The sequence below is a fragment of the Alosa pseudoharengus genome, unplaced genomic scaffold (genome assembly GCF_046254945.1).
Source record: "Alosa pseudoharengus isolate Yale_2024_CS ecotype anadromous, Long Island Sound unplaced genomic scaffold, YU_APseudo_1.1 YU_APseudo_1.1_scf_18, whole genome shotgun sequence".
Classification (NCBI taxonomy): domain Eukaryota; kingdom Metazoa; phylum Chordata; class Actinopteri; order Clupeiformes; family Clupeidae; genus Alosa; species Alosa pseudoharengus.
Window position 1 is genome coordinate 36,989,195 of NW_027468650.1, and position 21,301 is coordinate 37,010,495.

The window sequence follows — 21,301 nt, forward strand, 5'->3', positions numbered from 1 at the left end:
ATCGGGATTTTGCAAACATTCAGAGTCAATAAAATGAGTAACGAATACAAGCAGCTGCAAGTAAGCATGCTAAACTTGACATCCAAACAGTATTCTAACGTTAGCTTTGAAATACTGCTTGATTGCATACTGTAACTTAACTTAGTTTAGTCTCCTAAATGTACTATGTTGTGATAAGACCTTAGCAGAGTTGGTGACCGCACCAGAGCAAGCACACTTCGCAGTTCCTCCGGAAATGTATTATTACTAGTAGGTAACCAAAATAACCACTGACGCAAAACAGGAGGCTACGCAACACTACGCAATAACTGGAACCTATGTGTCATTTCAACGTTATGGTAAGCTAAGCTACTCGCTATGAATCAGAGCCTATTTTCAGCTGATGCAGTCATTTTTTAAGCGTCATTTGAATCATAAGCGAATAGGCCGTAAGACGCTTAAAAGGGGAGTCTGAAATCGCATTTAGCATACTGACAACCTGCCTGCGATAGCCCAACAACAAGTGGGCCTAACCTACAAGAGACGAGAGTAAGAATCCAGAGTAACCCATTCAGTGTCCATAACGGATCACTTCATCAAAGAATTACACGCCATTATGCCTGCGTTTTCTTTTGAGGACTGGCCTATTTCCATATCCACTGCAGACCTCGTGACCTCTCGTCTGCATGGTGAAGAGACTTCTATCCACCCAGAGAGGCAGAGAAATCACTTGACTTCAAACATTTTCACTCGTTATGGTGATAATACTCTGTCGGATTACTTGGTAGCGAACCACCTTGATCGCTCGTGGATAAAAGGAGACACCGGCTCACATGGAGGAGTTGCGAAACATAGAAACCAAGATAAGGTACAGGGGTGCGTCGATGTCACAAATAAATCTTACAGAACGCATCCAAATTCTGGTACGCAGTACGGACATATCTTCGACGGGCAAAGAAATCAGAAATTGAATGAACTTGAAGGAAATGATAGTTTGTGTTATGAAGACCTTGCGTTCAAAAAGTATGAGGCTTCAATTCTGTCGCCGAGTCCGAACGTAACCGGTCCTACCCAAGAAAAAGTGATATGCTACTTGTGGGAAGTTGAAAATCAAAATGCATACCTTCACGAAAGGCAAAAGTATCGGTTTTACATAATCCCCGATGGCAACTGCCTGTACCGGGCAGTGAGTAGGGCAGCCTACGGGAATCAGTCAAAGCACAAGGAACTGAGAGAACAAGCAATACATTACATCGCTGACCACTTAGAAGAATTCAACCCTATCATCGAAGGAGATGTCGGGGATTTTCTTGTCAGTGCCTCGCAAGAAGGGGTATGGGCTGGATATCCTGAGTTGTTGGCTTTGAGCAAGTTGCTCAACGTGAACATTTATCTGACCACTGGAGGAAGTTTTGCAAGCCCTACTGTGTCGACCATGGTTCATTTTCTAGGAGAGGAGAACTCAAGTAAACCTGTAGTTTGGCTAAGCTGGCTTAGTAATGGTCACTATGATGTGGTGTTAAATCGCAGTGTGCCCAACCCAGAGTATGAAGAATGGTATGCTATGGCCAAAAGAAATGATGAAGAGCTGACCTTATCAGTATAGCCTAATAGCGTTTATTATCCTAAATGCAGCAGAATGTCTTTGGCTACCATTGGCCATGTCTGTAGGTTGTCAATATTTGGCTTACCAAATATGCCATTATCTGCCTTATTGGACCTTGATATTCATTTTAAAGGAACGTTTTTCAGGGTTTAAGTGCTGTGCACACCTCAAGTAGGCTATACTGTATGTTTTATAACTTTAGAATAGTCTTTTTTTTTTTAATTGCTGACATTGCTGTTTCACAAGTAGCCTATCATAATGTATCTTTATGTTAATTGGAAACTGCTTAACTTTTAAACTCATGGACATAACTTTTCTTAAAACATTTTGAAATAAACTGTTAATGTCAATGCCTATTGTCGTATCATATATTCAGACACGGGCCAGAAATTGAGGCGTTATGAAAGGATCGTTGTTCGGTCTTATCTTTGCAAGTCTATTGCTGCCAAGGGTACAAACTTTCCGATAGACTTCTCTGCATAGTCTGTCTGCCTCTCCATCTTCTCCATGTTTGTGTACTGACTGTGCACTAGCCTACTGTTTTACTGACACTGTTTACATGCTATATTGGCACATATGCATAACCCCTCCCTCCCTCCCACAGCCTGGATTGTGGCTGTAGTACTTTATAATACTTGACCAATGGCTGTAACCCTACTTCTTCAACCTATTCTTGCACTGATATAGTTTTTTATATTACTTTGTCTACATTATTCTCTTATGTACATATTTATTTTATGCTGGGCTCTAGACTTTATTCTTGCACTGTTGGACTTACTTACAGTATTTGCACCATCACCATGACACTCAATCTCACAGAGCACCTTACCATGCATACAGAATTACAGGCTCAGTCCCTGCCCTGTCACTGCAAGCGCCTTATGCCTGATTATCCTTAAGCACACTATGTGGATATTTGATTTAGTATATTTAGTATTTAGTATTTTACTATTTTCATATTCTACTATTTAAATATTTCATATTTTCTTCTATTGTGCAGAGGAGTTTTGTATATACTTATTACTTTTTCTACTGTAAGTGCATGTTGTGTGTGATATCTGTATGCTACTGAGACCTTGAATTTCCCCTTGGGGATCAATAAAGTATCTATCTATCTATCTTTTCACCGTAACACAAGTTCAGAGGTTTACACAAAGTTCAGGGGTTTATACAGTGATCACAGGTCACACATTGTTCATGGGTTACATATTGTTCACTCGTTTTCTCTCTTCCTAGCTGTTTTGAGTAGAGCTCGCCTCCGATGACGTCTATCTCTGCAGCTGCAAAGCCAAGCATGCTTTTTTCAAACAGGCTTCGCCCATCCACAGTGAGACACAAAGCGACAAAGAGAGACATAGGGATACAGAGCTCACATAAGTGGAATTCTGGTAGAATAGCTTCAGTATGATAATAGTATTAGTTAAACTTGTTATTTAAAATGTTATAAAAGTATGTTAGTTAGGAATAACTTCAGTGTATTACTTGATTATGGTTGAGGTTATATAATTACTGTACATGCTTTACAGTTTCAAACTCGTTCTCTCATCATGATGTCTACAAACCATAGAGATAATTTGTTAACACACTATAGCCTATGTCTTTATAATATATTTGAAGGGCACAGGGGCAAAACCAGTGATGTCAGACTTGTGGCGACTGTCAAAAAGGGTAGCATTTCTGATTTCTGTTTTTCACTTTCCTCAAAAATGTGAGTGCTAGCCTACCTTTTAACTCATTGAGTGCCAAGCTGTTTTCGGGAGCTTTGTCCTAGAGTGCCAGCAATCTAGTCAAGTCAAGTCAAGTCAACTTTATTTCTATAGCACATTTAAAAACAACTGAGTTGGACCAAAGTGCTTACAAACAAACATAAAACAATGACAATGGTACAACAACAATAATCACATAACATGGGGGGGAAATAAATAAATAATTGAAATAATAATAAACAAGGGGTAGCATATAAAGAGAATAGAAGAGGGCCCAAAATGGAACCACATTTTATAAGGGCAGAGGAAGAGGAGAAATTGCCTAAACTAACTGAAAATGATCTATCACTAAGATAAGAAGAGAACCATTGCAAAACAGAACCCTGGAGACCAACTTCATCCTCCAAGCGTTTTAATAGGATGTTATGGTCAATGGTGTCAAATGCTGCACTCAGATCAAGAAGCACCAAGAGGGCACAAGATCCAGAATCAACTGCTAAGAGAATGTCGTTTTGGACTTTAAGCAAGGCCGATTCAGTGCTGTGCAGAGATCTAAAACCTGATTGGAATTTATCACATATATTGAACTCACTCAGATAAAAAGGAAACCTGAGTGTGGTAACTTCAGTGTTTTAAAGACTGAATCACTCAGGATAATCGTTAGGGCTGTAACGATACACCAACCTCACGATTCGGTTTGTATCACGATTTTTGACCCACGGTTCGATACGAATCTCGATTTTTCTTTTTTTGGGGGGTTGGGGGGCTAGACATTTTATTAAATAACATTTTAATAGCCTCCCTTAGAACACCAGAGGATTACAATATAATATATCTATTATTTTATATCCTGATATACAAATATTTTTCTGAATGACTGATATTTATGACAGCACACTTTATGCAGATTAGCGAGAAAGGAAACATACCCGATTTATGGGTAAAGCACCGCGAGTTACTTTGATTGGTCTAAGCAGATAGTAGCCTTGTGATTGGTTAGATATCAAGACGAAGGTAAATGGCCCGCCTCTTCCTGTCTCTTTAAAAATCCAGCAGCGGTAAGTGTTTATGCCACGACAAATGTTTTAATAATTACGTTATTAGCAGCGGTAAGTGTTTTTGCCACGTCAAATGTTTAGAAAAGTACGTTGTTAGCATTTGCTACTGTGAAAATCCAACACATGAAAGATAGCACTCATTTGTTTGCTTGCTAGCTCCATTTTATAGCCTATTATCAACATGAGCTGACTCATTGATCACTAGGCCTATGGTATCTTGTAATGTCAGCTATCCTGCAGTTGCATTAGATTAGACATTTTCATATCATTTGTATGTATAAATTATACCACTCTTTATATTTTAGTTATTAGGCCAGTTAATATCTTAAACATACATATTATATGCCAGTAAAATAGTGAGAGGACCGCATACTAACACACACCAGCCTGTGTGCTATAACTACGACAAACCCTGGTTTACTACTCAGATGGTTAAGGATGGAAAATAATGGAAAAGGAAGAAACGTTTCAGATTGGAGACAGAGACCACTTCAAAACAGCGAAGTATAGGTTCAACAAGGCGGTGAGAGAGGCTAACTTAAATCTGTACTCTAAGAAACAGCACCAGCTCCCAGCCATTGCCTCTGTCCTAGAGGCCTCAGGCAGCTTGTCAGCTTTCAACATAAAGCCCCCTATACCATAAACAATCTACAACCATTACCTCAGAAGTTCCTCCCCCCCATCACTATGACTCCTCTCTCCATATTAGAGAGAGATGTAAACAGTGTTTTTTAAGAGGCAGAACCCCCGTAAAGCAGCGGGGCCGGATTCTGTATCCCCATCCACCCTGAAGCACTGTGCTGATTGGCTGTCTCCTGTGTTTACCGACATATTCAAGACCTCATTGGAGGCATGCCATGTACCAGTCTGCTTCAAGGCCTCCACTATCATCCCTGTCCTAAAACCCACCTCAAATCCATCACCGATCCCCACCTGGACCCCCTGCAATTTGCCTACAGAGCCATCTGTGGATGATGCAATCAACATAGTCAACACTACACTCCATCCTCCAGCACTTGGAGTGAGCAGACACCTATGTCAGGTACTCTTTGTGGACTTTAGTTCTGCCTTCAACACAATCATCACAGCTAGGTTGCAGGACAGACTGTCCCAGCTCAAAGTGCCTGATCCCACTTGCAGGTGGATCATTGGCTTTCAGTCTGACAGGAAGCAACATGTGAGGATTTGCAGGCATGTGTCAGATCATCGAACAATCAGCACTGGTCCCCCACAAGGCTGCATTCTTTCTCCCCTGCTCTGCTCCCTGTACCAACCACTGCACCTCCAGTCATAAGTTCCTAAAGTTTAACGGATGATACTATACTCATTATACTCATCTCTGGAGGCGATGAGTCTGCCTACAGGAGATATATTTACAGTCAGCTAACCTGGTGCAGTGACAACAATCTGAGCTGAATGCTGCCAAAACTGTGGAGATACTGTAGATGTGGACTTCAGGAGGAATCCAGCCTCACTAGCCCCCATCATACTCCATACTCCATAACTCCCTAGTGAACACTGGAGTCCTTCCGTTTCTTGGGAACCATCATCTCACTCACATGATCTGAAGTGGGAGCATAACATCAGCTCCCCCATCAAAAAAGCACACCAGAGGAGGATGTACTTATTGCAGCAGTTGAGGAAATTCAACACTCCCCAGGACCTCAGGCCACAAAAACACTTTATTGTCTTTTCTTTTTCGTGTGGACAAGAAAAAAAAATATGATTATTCTGATTATGATTATGAAACCTACGCCTCTGTATTTATGTTCTCAGTATCACCTGCATTTGTTTCATCATATCACACAGGATGTTTGTCTTACGTCTGTGCTCATGTTTTTTCATGTTTTACTGTACCTAAAGCTGATAGTATGATGTGATATGATGTATGATATTGTCTGTGTATTAATAAATCAGGATGCATTTTATACATGCCCTCAAAATAAATCTTGATCCGTTTCTATGCATTTAGTAATTTAGCTGATTCTTTTGAACCAAATTCATGCTATGAAAATGATATATTCTCATGCCTTTTTTATACTCTATTCATTCAGACATGCCAAATCTGAGACCGAGAACCACTGCCCAAAAGAAACGACGGTTCAACGGGGCACAATGGACTCAGGTGGAGAAGAAGGTAAGTAAGGGTATTGCTGTATTCTCTGTGTGTGTGTTTGTGTGTTACCTTGTACATGTCTGAAGATTGTGATGCTAATTGCCTGCTGTTCACTCTCCTCATGATTCTTACCTTATAGATGTCAAACTGGTGTCACAAAGCCCAACGGGAATTTGCATCAACACCCCTCTGCCTTTCTGTGTGGATAGACACACAGAAAGGCAGAAGTAATGTTCATTTTGCAGGTATAGCTTTGTCCACAATTTAACCCTAGTAAGATAAGACTGACAGTGTATCATCTAATCGTGATGGCATATGTGTCACGGACAGAAGACGACCCAAGAGCGCAAGTTCAAATTCAGAGTCTTTTTATTGAAGGGTTCAGGGGGGGAAGAGGAGTGAGAGAATCGTGAGGTCTTGGAGGTTCCGGTTCCAGGGGTGCTAGGAGTGCCAGGGGTGTCAGGGGTTCCAGTCCAAGGTACTGAGTGTGTGTGTCCCCCAGTGATCGAGCGGCGTCTCGGGCTGAGGGTGGTGACGCGTCTGGGCTCACTCGTCTGGTGGTCGGAGGCCTGGGGAACACACACACAACAGCAAGATGAACAGCAGGCAGTAGTACAGACCAGGGCTAGGCACTAAACGTGGTGAGAGACAGAAGGCAGATTCGAGTTACCGGGGGGGCTGAAGATCGGAGAGTAATCGAGAAGATCCGGAAGGCAGGTCGGGATAACCGGGGCAGTAGAACAGGGAGGCAGTCAAGAATGGATCCGAATCACAGGTAGGAGTCAGAGAGTAGACAGACAGGCAGGTTACTGGTCCAGGTTTGAAGACGATCTGACAGGGCTTGGCTGAAAAACAGGGCTTTATATACTGGGAGAGGTTAGTGGAGAAATGCAGTGCAGCTGGCAGAGTAATTAGAGCAGAGTGGGGCAGAGCCAGGTGGAGCTCGTTAGGCAGAGTAGAGAGAGAGTGAGCAGAGTGGCAGAGAATTGAATTCAATTAAGGTTGTTACCAGGGAGAGAGAATGCTCATGACAGGACCCCCCCCCTAAGGGACGGCCCCAGAAGTCCCAAGAACAACATCATGCCGGGAGGGTGGAGGGGAGCAGGCGGCGGGTCAGAACTCCTCCGAGCGGTCCGAGTGAACCTCCTCATCCTCAGAAGGAGCTGGAGGGTCACGGTCGGGAGACAGGACAGGTACTGAGACAGGATCAGGGTCAGGCACAGGACAGGAAGCCGGGCGGGCAGGACGGCTAGGGACCCCTCTGGGACGGCCCCTACGGATTGCAGGCTGATCAGGATGTAGTCGGTGGAAGTCAGTGATGAGGGTCCGGTCCACTATCCTCCTGGCCGGGATCCAGGTCCTCTCCTCCGGACCATATCCCTCCCAGTCAACGAGGTACTGGAGACCCCTACCCCGTCGCCTAGAGCGGAGCAGCCGCCGGACGGTGAAGACCGGACCGCCATCTAAGAGGCGCGGAGGAGGCGGCGGCGGAGATGCAGGGACCAGGGGACTTTCATGGACCGGCTTGACCTTGGAGACGTGGAAGGTGGGATGGACCCGCATGGAAGTGGGCAACTGAAGCCGAACCGCCGTTGGACTGATGACTTTCTGCACAGGAAAAGGACCAATGAAGCGAGGGGCCAGCTTTCGTGATTCAACCCGCAGCGGCAGATCCCGGGCAGACAGCCAGACCTTCTGACCAACCCGGTAAGTAGGTGCTGGGGCCCTCCGTCGGTTGGCACCGACGGCGTAGCTGGTTCCAGACTTCAGGAGCATAGTGCGAGCCTGGGCCCAAGTGCGGCGGCAGCGGCGGGCATACGCAAGAGCAGACGGACAGGTGGCATCCGCCTCCTGGCTGGTAAACAGTGGGGGTTGATACCCGTAGACACACTGAAAGGGGGAGAGCCCGGTGGCGGAACTGGTGAGTGAATTATGGGCATATTCCACCCAGAGCAGGTGTTGAGCCCAGGCCCGGGGATTTTGGGAGGCCACGCACCTCAGTGCCTTCTCCAGCTCCTGGTTCATGCGTTCAGTTTGGCCGTTTGACTGCGGGTGGAATCCAGATGATAGGCTGGCGGTGGCCCCAAGGAGATGACAGAACTCCTTCCAAAAGGTTGCTGAGAATTGCGGCCCCCGGTCTGACACTATATCCTGGGGTAGGCCATGGATACGAAACACATGTTCCAGGACCACCTGGGCGGTCTCCTTAGCAGAGGGTAGTTTAGGAAGAGGCACGAAGTGGGTCATCTTACTAAAGCGGTCAACAATGGTAAGGATGACTGTGTGTCCGTCAGAGGGCGGAAGACCCGTAACAAAGTCCAGTGAAACGTGGGACCAGGGCCGCTTGGGTACGAGTAGGGGTTGCAGCAACCCAGCAGGAGGCTGGTTGGGGGTCTTGTTTCGGTTACAAGTGGGACAAGCTCGGATGAATTCTTGGACATCCTGTCTCATCCGCCGCCACCAGAACCGCTGGCGGACCAGATGAAGGGTGCGAGTGATGCCGGGATGACAGGCCAGACGGGATTCGTGCCCCCACTGAATCACAGGTGACCTGAGGTTTGCTGGAACAAACAGACGGTTGGGGGCGCTGGTGCTTGGGCCTGGCTGGTTCCGAAGCGCCTCCATGACCTGCTTCTCGATCTCCCAGGTGAGGGCCGCTACGACAAAGTGGCTGGGAAGAATGGGGGCGGGCATGGCGGTGGTCTCGTCCTTCTGAAACATCCGGGAAAGGGCATCAGGTTTGATGTTGCGAGATCCCGGGCGGTAGGAGAGCGTGAAATTGAAGCGGGTAAAGAACAGAGACCACCGCTGTTGACGGGAGTTCAGCCTCCTGGCTGTTTGGATATACTCCAGGTTTTTGTGGTCTGTCCACACTACGAATGGTTCCTTTGACCCCTCTAACCAGTGCCGCCATTCTTCAAGGGCGAGCTTGACGGCCAGCAGCTCGCGGTTCCCAATGTCGTAGTTGCATTCGGCTGGGGTTAGCCGACGGGAGTAGAAGGCACAGGGGTGCATCTTGCCATCCTCGGCTGTTCTCTGAGAAAGCACTGCACCCACTCCCACGTCCGAAGCATCTACCTCCACCACAAACTGCCTTGCTGCATCTGGCATCTGGAGGATGGGAGCGGAAGTGAAATGTGTCTTGAGGCTATTGAAGGCCTTATCAGCAGCTGCTGTCCATTGGTACGGTTGTTTAATTTCAATTTCAATTTCAATTCAATTTATTGTGCTTATAGAGCGCCAAAACATAACACATGTATCATGGCGCTTTACAGAATGTAGGCAATCAGAGAAAGAAGGAAAGAAAGGAAGAAAAGGAAAGCAAGAGAGAGGCCCATGGGTAACAGGGGCGAGGAAAAACTCCCTAGAATTGGAGATATATATAGGAAGAAACCTCGAGCAGATCCACGACTCAAGGGCCTGACCCATCTGCCTAGGGTCAGTACATGACAGTAAGGTCTGTATACATGACAAATGCATATGATAGTCGGGTGTAGAGAATAAGACATGGTGTTAAGCACTTGAGCTGAAAGTTACAAGAGGTGGGATGATTACGTATCCGTTATGGTAATTCGTTATTCCTGATTTAGTGACAGAAAGTTCAATAGTCCAGCATTGGGATTGTCCAGGGGAAGGGAGTTTCCGAGGGGCATGTGGTGGGTTGGTGGATGGGCCAGTAATCCAGGCAGAGTTGTCATAGGCTGGTGGTGGGTCGCTAGGCTGTACGGGCCAGGAGTCCAGATAGGGGGCAGTAATAGGGCAGTCGAGGATGGGACTTCAGGTGAGATGGGTGAGAGGAGGGCCAACACACGGATGGTTGATGGCTGGTGATGATATACCTCACAAGTGAGGTACAGTAAGGGGGAAGAAAGAGAGATGTAGAGTGGGTTAGTATTACTGAAAATCAGAATGGTTAATGTCAATAAGTAATCAGTAGTACTATATATTGTTACAGTATACCATGGTGGGAATAGGCAAGAGAGGGAGAGTTGAGAGAGAGAGAGAGAGAAGGGGGGAGAGGAGAGGGGGGGGGTTGTACGGCGTGACACATGAAAAGTCCATGACAGCACTATGCTATAGCAGCATAACTAAGGCATGGTGAGGGGTAGTCGACACCAGCGCAGGTATGGTCAGTGACCACCATCGCACGTGCGACTGGGGTGCCAGTCACACGAGGACTCAGCAGGGTGGTCCATTCCAAAAAACCCTGAGGTGGGTGAATTTCCACGCACCATACCTAACTATGGGAGGCAGTAAAGAGGTATGTTTTAAGTCTAGACTTAAAAATAGGGAGGGTGTCTGCTAGTCGAATTGAGGTAGGAAGATTATTCCAGAGGAGGGGTGCGCGATAGCTGAAAGCTCTGCCTCCTACTGTAGTTTTTGAGATTCTTGGAATTACAAGAAGGCCAGTATTCTGTGATCGTAGCGGTCTGGGTGGGTTATATGGAACTAGGAGATCTTTAATATATTCTGGTGCCTGGCCATTAATGGCTTTGTATGTTAGAAGTAATATTTTGAAGTCAATGCGACTTCTAACAGGCAGCCAGTGTAGAGATGCCAGGATAGGGGAAATATGTTCATATTTTTTAGTTCTAGTGAGTGTGCGAGCAGCTGCATTTTGTATAAGCTGTAAGCTCTTTAGACAGGTGTTATTGCAGCCAGCGTATAGAGCATTGCAATAATCAATCCTTGAGGTGACAAAAGCATGGATTAATTTCTCAGCGTCTGGTAGGGATAAAGACTTCCTTATCTTTGAAATGTTCCTTAAGTGATAGAATGAAACTTTGGTAATCTGTTTTATGTGATTACTTAGTGATAGGTCTTGGTCAATTGTAACTCCTAGATTTTTAACACATGTGGATGAGGATAGTCGGAGATCAGTAAATGTAGCCTGTGATGAGGATAGGATATCCCTCATCTTTTTAGGACCTAAAACCATGACTTCTGTTTTATCTGAGTTCAAAAGCAGGAAATTGTTTGTCATCCATGTCTTTATGTCTCGTATACATGTGTCAAGTTTGGCTAACGGAGTCAATTCGTCAGGTTTTATGGAAAGGTATAGTTGTGTATCGTCTGCATAAGAATGAAATTTAATGCCGTGTTTCCTAATTTCTGAGCCTAGAGGAAGCATATAGAGAGAAAATAACAGGGGCCCTAGTACTGAGCCTTGAGGCACCCCATATTTTACCATAGTCTGGGTAGATGGTTCATTGTGAACCTGTACAAATTGTCTGCGGTTGGAAAGGTATGATCTAAACCAAGCGAGTGCTGAGTCTTTAATGCCTATCGAATGTTCAAGCCTGTGGAGTAGTATGTTGTGGTCTATGGTGTCAAAGGCAGCACTGAGGTCCAGGAGGACCAATATTGATATATGTCCATTATCGGCAGCGATGAGGAGGTCATTAAAAACTTTAACTAAGGCTGATTCAGTACTGTGGTGAGCTCTGAAACCAGACTGATATAATTCTTGGATTTTATTCATATGCAAGAAGGTACCAATTTGTTTCGACACTATTTTTTCTAGTATTTTTGACAAAAAAGGGAGATTAGATATAGGCCTATAGTTGGCCAGGTTGTTAGGGTCAAGGGTAGGCTTTTTGAGGGATGGCTTAATGACAGATAACTTAAACGACTGTGGTACATGGCCTGATAGCAGTGAGTTATTTATAATCTGGAGCAAAGCATTATCCAACAAAGGAAGAGCAGTCTTCAGAAGATGAGTAGGAATAGGATCTAGTAGACTAGTTGTAGATTTTGATGAAGAGATTGTGGAAGTGAGGTCTAATATGTCAATAGGTGTAAATGAATTCAACGTTGTTCGTCTCATCTGTGATTCAATTATGTTTTCGCTACCGTTCAGCAATGGAGTATAAATATTTGGTGAGACTGACTGGATATTAATCTTATCTCTAATTGTTTCAATTTTGTCATTGAAAAAGTTCATGAAGTCATTACTGTTTAGGCAAATAGGGATAGATTCGGTTACTTCGGTGTGGTTCTTCGTCAGGCGGGAGATTGTGGTAAAGAGAAATTTTGTATTGTTTTTGTTTTCTTCGATCAGCGAGGAGTAGTAAGTTGACTTGGCTTCGTTGAGTGCTTTTTTGTAGGTGATAAGGCTATCTTTCCATGCTTGGCGAAAAACTTCCAATTTAGTGGTACGCCATTTTTGTTCAAGTTTACGCGCTGTTCGTTTGAGTGTTTTTGTCTGTGTGGTATACCATGGAGCACGCCTTACTTGTTTTCTCATTCTCTTTTTGAGTGGTGCTACTGAATCAAGGGTTGAGCGTAATGAGTTCATCACATTATCAGTTAACAAGTCGACCTCGGCTGGATTAAGGAATGGGCCTTCTGATAGGCCTACTACATGAGTCCGGAATGGGGCAAGCGTAAGCGAAATTTTTTCTAGAAAGTCTGCATTAGTTTTTTCAGATAAGCCGCGGCTGTAGTATTCAGCTAAATTGGGTACTGCATGTTGTAATGTCATTGTAAAAGTAATTAGATGGTGGTCAGTTAAGGTCGGGTGTTGTGGCAAGATTGTTAACTGCTCTATGTTTATGCCGTATGATAAGACTAGATCAATAGTATGGTTATGTCGGTGCGTGGGCGAATTAACATTTTGGCAGAACCCGACATGGTCAATTAGGGATTGAAATGCAATTGTGAGACAATCGTGCACATTATCCATATGAATATTAAAATCACCCAATATAAGTATTTTTTCTGTTTGGATAGTTAAAGTAGAAAGGAAATCAGAAAATTCCTCTAAGAAATCAGTGTAGGGGCCAGGGGGTCTGTACAATGTGACCACAGTTACAGGCTGATTAGTTTTCCAGTCTGGCGGTAAAAAATTGAGGACTAGAACTTCAAAAGATTTAAACTTGTGTGTGAGCTTGGGAGATGTGAGAAGACTAGATAGATAGATTGTAGCTACTCCACCTCCCCTGCCAGTGTGGCGTGGTACATGATAATTCAAATGGGAGGGAGGTGTAGACTCATTTAATGGAAGGTATTCATCTGGTTTAAGCCAGGTTTCAGTAAGACACATAACATCTATATGATTGTCAGTAATAATTTCATTAACCAAGGCAGTTTTACTTGACAGTGATCGAATATTAAGTAAAGCAAGTGTAAGTTGCGTTTTTGGAGGAATTTGCTTCACCGAAGAAGTTTTTATCGTAATAAGATTGCTACGAATAATTCCCCTAGTGGGTCGAGTAAGAGTTGACAGTCTTGGTACAGACACGCTCTCTATTTGGCCTTGTGTGCCCTGTATACCTGGGTGACTGTTAGGACGGCAGAGATCTGTGTAAGACCTTATCTCTGCTTCCTGGATCTCTGGTTCGTCAGGAACTAGCCTCGGTTAAGTGACGGTCTATGTTCCTTGAAAGGAGGGCAGTACCCTCCCATGTGGGATGGATACCGTCTCTTTTCAACAGTCCAGGTTTCCCCCAGAAGGAGCTAAAGTTATCTATGAAGCCCACATTGTTATTGGCACACCACTTTGACAGCCATCGGTTGAGGTCCGAAATTCTGCTGAGCATTTCATCACCTCTTTTAATGGGTATGGGTCCAGAGAAAGTTACAGAGTCAGACATCTGTTGCGCGAACCTGCACACGGAGATAAAGTTTTGTATGGTGATCTCCGATTGACGCAATCGGACGTCATTAGTGCCAGTGTGGATAACTATTTTCGAGTATTTACGATTAGCTTTAGCCAGCACTTTCAAATTTGATTCGATGTCGTTAGCTCTGGCCCCAGATATCGATTTTACTATGGCCGATGGAGTCGCTAGCATCACGTTTCGTATAGTAGAAGCGCCAATGACCAGAGTAGCAGGTTTCTCGGTTTCTCTAGCTAAGGGGGAGAATCTATTAGAAACATGAATAGGTTGGTGGTTAGCAGTGGGCTTCCTTCGTTTGGATTTAGATCCAGGCGAAACAGGCCCAACGGGTTTAGTGCTGGTTAGCGCCGTGAGTGGTGCAGCCACTGTGCTATAGTTTCGGATGAACCTCCTATAAAAGTTCGCAAAGCCCAGGAACTGTTGCAACTTTTTCCGAGACTCAGGGACTGGCCAGGACGTGACAGCCGACACCTTCGTGAGATCCATCTGAATGCTGCCCTCGGTCACCACATACCCCAGGAATGAAACGGTCTTGGCATGGAACTCGCACTTCTCTGCCTTCACGAAAAGAGAGTTCTCCAGCAGGCGGCGCAGGACCAACTGGACATGGTGCGTGTGTTCTGACAGAGTAGTCTTTGAGAATATTAAAATATCGTCAAGGTACACAAAAACGAATGTATTTAGCATGTCCCTGAGGATATCATTCACTAGGGCTTGAAAAACTGCTGGGGCATTGGTGAGGCCAAATGGCATGACGAGGTATTCATAGTGGCCGGTTGATGTGTTGAACGCAGTCTTCCACTCGTCTCCCTCTCTCACCCGCACTAGATGGTAGGCATTGCGAAGGTCCAGCTTCGTGAATACGGTGGCTCCCTGCAGCAGTTCGAAGGCAGACGAAAGTAAGGGCAGTGGGTAGCGATTCTTAACCGTGATGTCGTTCAGACCCCGGTAATCTATGCATGGACGAAGAGAACCGTCCTTCTTACCGACGAAGAAGAATCCCGCTCCTGCGGGGGAAGAAGACGGTCTGATTATCCCGGCGGCAAGAGAGTCATTAATGTAGTCTTCCATGGCCTTTCTTTCCGGGGCTGACAGTGAATAAAGACGACCCTTGGGAGGTGCTGTGCCAGGCAGGAGATCAATCGCGCAGTCATAGGGTCTGTGTGGGGGTAGAGATGTCGCCTTGGATTTGTTGAACACCTCTTTCAGGCTGTGGTAACAGGTCGGAACATTGGATATGTCGGGGGTAGCGCCAGATCTCTCCCGGTGAACGGGCAGGGTGGCCCCCCTTAAACAGGTCTGGTGACAACTCCTTCCCCACGCACGGACTGTTCCTGTCTCCCAGTCGATGTGGGGGTTGTGCTGACGGAGCCACGGGTATCCGAGAATGAGTGGTTGGCCAGGTGAGTGTAGGAGGTGAAACTGGATGGACTCCTGGTGGTTTCCTGACAGCAGAATTGTCACAGGGGCTGAGATGTGAGTGACCGTGCCCAGATGATGTCCATCCAGGGCTCGTGCAGGAATGGGTTGTGTCAGTTGATGATGGTTCACGTCCAGTTGCCGTGCAAGCTCAGGGTCCATGATGTTTGCTTCGGCTCCAGAATCCACAAGGGCGGCCAATGTATGAGTCGTGTCGGAAAGCTGAAGGCGGAGATGAAGCAGGGGTTTTCGGATGGAGGGAGACTGAAGATTTGTTGAGCTCACCCGGATCTCCCCTACACCTGGTGAGCTGCGGCTTTTGCCGGACAGGTGGCGACACGGTGATTTTCACCACCACAGTAGAGGCAAAGGTTGGAGGTTAGACGGCGCCGACGCTCCTCGGGAGTCAGAGAGGCACGGCCAATCTCCATGGCCTCAGGCTGATTGAGTTGGCCTTGGGACTTGACAGGCAGGGGCTGGACAGAGGAGGTATCGACCCGAGTGCGGATGGCAGGTTGACTGAGACGCCCCTTCTCCCTCCTCCGGGTCTGTATACGGCGGTCAATGCGGACGGCAAGGTCAATGGCGGCATCAAGCGTTAAGGGCGGGTCATGAGAAACAAGCTCGTCTTTGATATAGTCCGCCAAGCTGTGGAGGAAGGCTTGCACCAGTGCCTCTGAGTTAAACGAGCTTTGACTGGCCAGGGTACGAAAGTCAATGGAGAAGTCTGCCACTGTCCGATTGCCCTGACGGATGGTGAGCAGAGCTTGTGACGCTTCGGCTGTTGGCGAGCCTAGATCAAAGACCTTTAACATCTCCTCTTCAAAGGCACTGAAGGAGACACAGGCTGGGGTTTGCCGGTCGAATTCCGCCGTTCCCCACAACCGAGCTCGGCCGGTGAGATGGGTGATGACATACCCCACCTTGGCTCCCTCCGTTGAGAAGGTCCTGGGCTGTAGTGCGAACTGGATTCGGCAGCTGCTCAAGAATGGTCTTACTTGCTTTTGGTTTCCATCGAAACGTTCCGGGTTCCCAATCTTTGGTTCAGGAGCGTGGGGATCTGGTGGCAGCACTGCCGGTGGTACAGGAACAGAAGAACCAGGGGTGGGTGCAGGTGGAGTAGCCGGGTTTGAGAGTAGTTGCAGGGCTTGGGCTAGCAGTTGTTGCTGCAGTTGGAACTGTTGCTGTTGTAGCTGAAACTGTTGCTGCTGCTGTTGAAGCTGTTGCTGTTGCTGCTGGATCTGTTGTTGCTGCTGGTTGGATTGCTGTTGTTGTTGGTTGCCTAGCTGGAGAAGGGAAGCGATGTCGCCAGCCATCCGATTGATGTCTCCCTCAGTGCGTTCCAGTCGCTGTAGGGCAGACATCTCGGGCTCTTCCTCCATAGTGGTCAGGGAGTGCGCTGGGTCCATGATGGTCAGATCGTTCTGTCACGGACAGAAGACGACCCAAGAGCGCAAGTTCAAATTCAGAGTCTTTTTATTGAAGGGTTCAGGGGGGGAAGAGGAGTGAGAGAATCGTGAGGTCTTGGAGGTTCCGGTTCCAGGGGTGCTAGGAGTGCCAGGGGTGTCAGGGGTTCCAGTCCAAGGTACTGAGTGTGTGTGTCCCCCAGTGATCGAGCGGCGTCTCGGGCTGAGGGTGGTGACGCGTCTGGGCTCACTCGTCTGGTGGTCGGAGGCCTGGGGAACACACACACAACAGCAAGATGAACAGCAGGCAGTAGTACAGACCAGGGCTAGGCACTAAACGTGGTGAGAGACAGAAGGCAGATTCGAGTTACCGGGGGGGCTGAAGATCGGAGAGTAATCGAGAAGATCCGGAAGGCAGGTCGGGATAACCGGGGCAGTAGAACAGGGAGGCAGTCAAGAATGGATCCGAATCACAGGTAGGAGTCAGAGAGTAGACAGACAGGCAGGTTACTGGTCCAGGTTTGAAGACGATCTGACAGGGCTTGGCTGAAAAACAGGGCTTTATATACTGGGAGAGGTTAGTGGAGAAATGCAGTGCAGCTGGCAGAGTAATTAGAGCAGAGTGGGGCAGAGCCAGGTGGAGCTCGTTAGGCAGAGTAGAGAGAGAGTGAGCAGAGTGGCAGAGAATTGAATTCAATTAAGGTTGTTACCAGGGAGAGAGAATGCTCATGACAATATGAAGTTAATCAGATTAAAACTGTAGACAAAATTTTAGATTACTAAAAATCCCACCACCATTCCGATCAAGAGCATTTCAATACCTTTTCTGGAATTACATCTTAAACTGCCAATCTATTGTAAGTTGATGTTGCTGATTTAATTAATCAATATTTATTTAATATTGTCTGTTAAACACTTTTGAATCTCAGGTGTTGAGCAGTGTGCAAGCAGTGTAAAAACTGTAATACAACCTCAAAATTGTATATTGGACAAAAATGTTAATGCACTTGGTTTTGGTCTGATTTTACATAATATGATTAGTTCAAATCTTCACATTTGATTTGTTCAAATCTTCACATTTGCCACACTTGTGAGCACTTCACTTTTGCCAAGAGTTCCTGACAGGTGTAGCATATCAAAAGATGCTCTCTTTCTTTGTATCATTCTTTCCAAAGTAACCAATACACGGTCACACATTGGTCACACGATTACTACAGGATCTGAGGTTTAAGAGAGTTTATCAGTCTTGCTCTTTGAAATTTCTGCACTGTTGGCTGTAAATCTCTATCTTACTGGGGTTAAAATGGTCAGGTTCAGTTATGAAAGTTATTGTAAGGCCCTGTGTTCCTTTTCATGTAAATTCTAGGGATTACATAGTCAAATATTGTGTTATAGACTGTACAATTACGGTTCAGCATTTGTAATTGTTCAGTCTCGACACGTTTGTTCTGCATTCCTTGTGTACTGCTGTAGTTAAATTCCTTTAAGGCAGGGGTGTCAAACTCATATTAGGCAGTGGGCCAGATTCATGGGGGCTGTCATTTTCATGGTCATGTCATCTCTCTGCATTGGTATCAGAGTGTTGTTTGATGATGCACTCTTTTACTCTTGAGAGTAAACAAGTACAAATTATGTAATGCTGTCATATACTGCTCTCTCTCTCTCTTGAAATACCCTACTTCCATTCGTTTTTTCGGCCTTTTCCTTCCTGATAATGGTTTGTAGTGCTAGGTTTAATCAATTTGTCATGTCATGAGATATTGCTTATTACACATTGTTGGAGACAACTGGATATCAATATCTTTTTTTTTTTAATTTTCCCTTCCTACCCAAAAACATCAGGGGTATGAAACCTGCCGGTGGGCCCGATCTGGCCCACAGGCCTTATGTGCGACACCCTTTAAAGTCACAGCATTTATGGGAAATATCTTAAAAACATTGATGGCAAACTCTTGTTAAAGTATGCTGTCAAATGATTATTTACGAAGTTGACGTAAACATTATAATGTTTACTCTGCACCTTACTGTTTACCTTCTACAGTGTGTTTTCCCCCTCAGATAACGTTTTGGTGAATTTATGATTTTGCTATAAAGTCAAAAACAATGTGTACATCACTGCACAGAATTTAGGTGTATTTGTAGATTAGTAAATACAAAATGTGTCCATGATCTTAATCTGGTAAGTGAAAATATTATTATAATGAAAATGTTATTGTTATTGACATCCTGCGCAATGGACGGTAATATTACATATTTGAATATCAATGCTTAAACTGTGTTTTCAAAACTCTGCTGTGTGTCCAGCAGAGTTTTTATTCAATGCAGATTTTGATTTCATCAAATTTGGGATGGTAAATGAAAGCACTAATTTATCACATAAAACCCCTATGAAGTATTGACATTCAGCTTGAATTTCCCCTTGGGGATCAATAAAGTATCTATCTATCTCTATCTATCTATCTATCTCTATCTCTATCTATAATTAAAGAGTTAAAAACTAATCTTACTCAGTGGTGAACAACTATTTTGGAATCAGTGTTCATCAAATTGGAAATGTTTGTATATTTTCAAAAGCATTTTCATGCACAAAGAAAAAAAATAACAATGTATGTTAATGTAACATTTCCCATACTGTCCCAGCTTTCTTGGAATTATAGTTTGTTTACTAACATCAGTTAATCAATGGTAATGTTTAAGGGGTCCTGGTAACCAGTGTCTCCATGCTCAGGCCCAGAACACATGAGGGCCTTTTTGTCCAACGAAGTGCTGGACAACATCCTGCAACATCATTTGTCGCACAGGCCCGTTTTCCCACCAAGTATGTATGCTTTTAAAATCTGTGTTTCCCAGTGTTTCCCTGTGTTTGTCAGGTTTCTTAATAACTTAACTTAATAACTACATTGTTTTGCAAAATGGGTCTTCTACACATGATGCTTGTCAAGCACTGCTCATTGACTGGCCAGGGGTCCTCTGTATTGTGGCCACTGGTCAAAGGTGCCACATAACTGTCTCAGAGTTCTCTACATCATTCCGGTGACGGGACTTCTGGCCTAGTCTGACAGGATGGGTCTTGTGTTACTGTGACCAGACAGCTCAACAATGCATCATTCTCATCCATGCCCTCATCGCCTCAAAACTGGAGTACTACAACAGCACTCTCTGTGGTCTTAAAATATTATTGTCTTCATTATTATTATTATTATAAGTACAGTTCTCTCTGCACCCGAACCAGCAGGTTCAGAGGAAGCTTCTTTTCTGTGGCTGTCACCCGACTGGACTGTAGCTCTGTATCCCGGTGACAACCATTCAACTAAGCCCCCAATACCCTATCCCACCCATAGTGTTATTTATTTACAAATGCACATACTGTAATTACAATTATACATAACCATATTCCACTGCTCTTCATACTATCCATCCTGAACATACACTTCTTACTACTCTTATAATGTTACTGTTTCTGCACTACAATGGTACTGTTACCACACTGCACATATTTATTCTGGTTTTCTCATACAGTATGTTCTGTTAATACACTGCCCATATTTATATCTAATTTATATGACTAAACCATCTACTGTAAACCAACTGCATATTACTGTCTACACGACACTATATTTCTTGTCCTGCCTATGCACCATCTGTCTATACTGTGTATATCACATTGCACTTTTTCTTTGTACAGGGTTCCCATGGGTCATAGAATTTCTGGAATATCATGGAATTTTAGAAAGTCTATTCTAGACATGGAAAGTCAGGGAATTTTTATCATTTTGGGGCCAAAGTCATGGAATATCGGGGAATTTTGTTATAGTAGATGATCTACTAGCCAAAATGCATAACAGAATTGGTGTATATCTGGTTATCTTTACAGCTTGCTTGAGTAGCCCAACTGTATTAATTCAATGCCTATTTATTCATATCCCGCTCTAAAAAAGTAAAAGACTCTTGACTGCTATGCGGGTGCTCTGAAATCATTGGTCGGTATATTGTACTACTCATATAGTAATGGAAATTCAGGTGTTTTTTCAGGGAAAAGTCATAGAATTTTACATTTGACTTACAGTGGGAATCCTGTTTGTACTTTTACTCTGCACAATGACAATAAAGTTGAATCTGATCTAATGTAAATTATTATTTAGTGCCTGTAGTGCTGCTTTGTATTAGCATTAATTACCATACCTTTGCTGTTTGTTTTATGTGAATTGGACAACCCCCTGTTTAAAGCAATCACAAACTTACACATTTTGATTGATCTTGATACACAGATGTGTGCTGTGCTGAAATAAACCCAAGTTCACTTATCTTAGGTGATGTGGGAATTTTGATGCACAAGAAATCTTCAGAAATGGCTGTTCAGAGAGCATTTTTTTGACAGATGTTGACCAA

The 21,301-nt window shown here is 44.7% G+C and overlaps 1 protein-coding gene and 1 long non-coding RNA gene across 2 annotated transcripts; both read left to right on the forward strand.

Moving 5' to 3' along the window:
- Nucleotides 1-259: 259 nt before the first annotated feature.
- LOC143131448 (uncharacterized) lies at nucleotides 260-21,103 on the forward strand. Its single transcript, XR_012988109.1, has 3 exons — nucleotides 260-338; nucleotides 6,404-6,486; nucleotides 19,641-21,103. It is a non-coding gene; the product is annotated as an uncharacterized LOC143131448 (long non-coding RNA).
- Nucleotides 374-2,930, forward strand: otud1 (OTU deubiquitinase 1). The gene has a single exon (XM_076291098.1). The coding sequence runs from the start codon at nucleotides 596-598 to the stop codon at nucleotides 1,583-1,585; it is 990 nt and encodes a 329-aa protein (XP_076147213.1). The 5' UTR covers nucleotides 374-595; the 3' UTR covers nucleotides 1,586-2,930.
- Nucleotides 21,104-21,301: the final 198 nt, after the last annotated feature.

Excerpts from the sequence above, each read along its gene's own strand:
- otud1 (XM_076291098.1), top strand. The coding sequence starts at position 596 with ATGCCTGCGTTTTCTTTTGAGGACTGGCCTATTTCCATATCCACTGCA.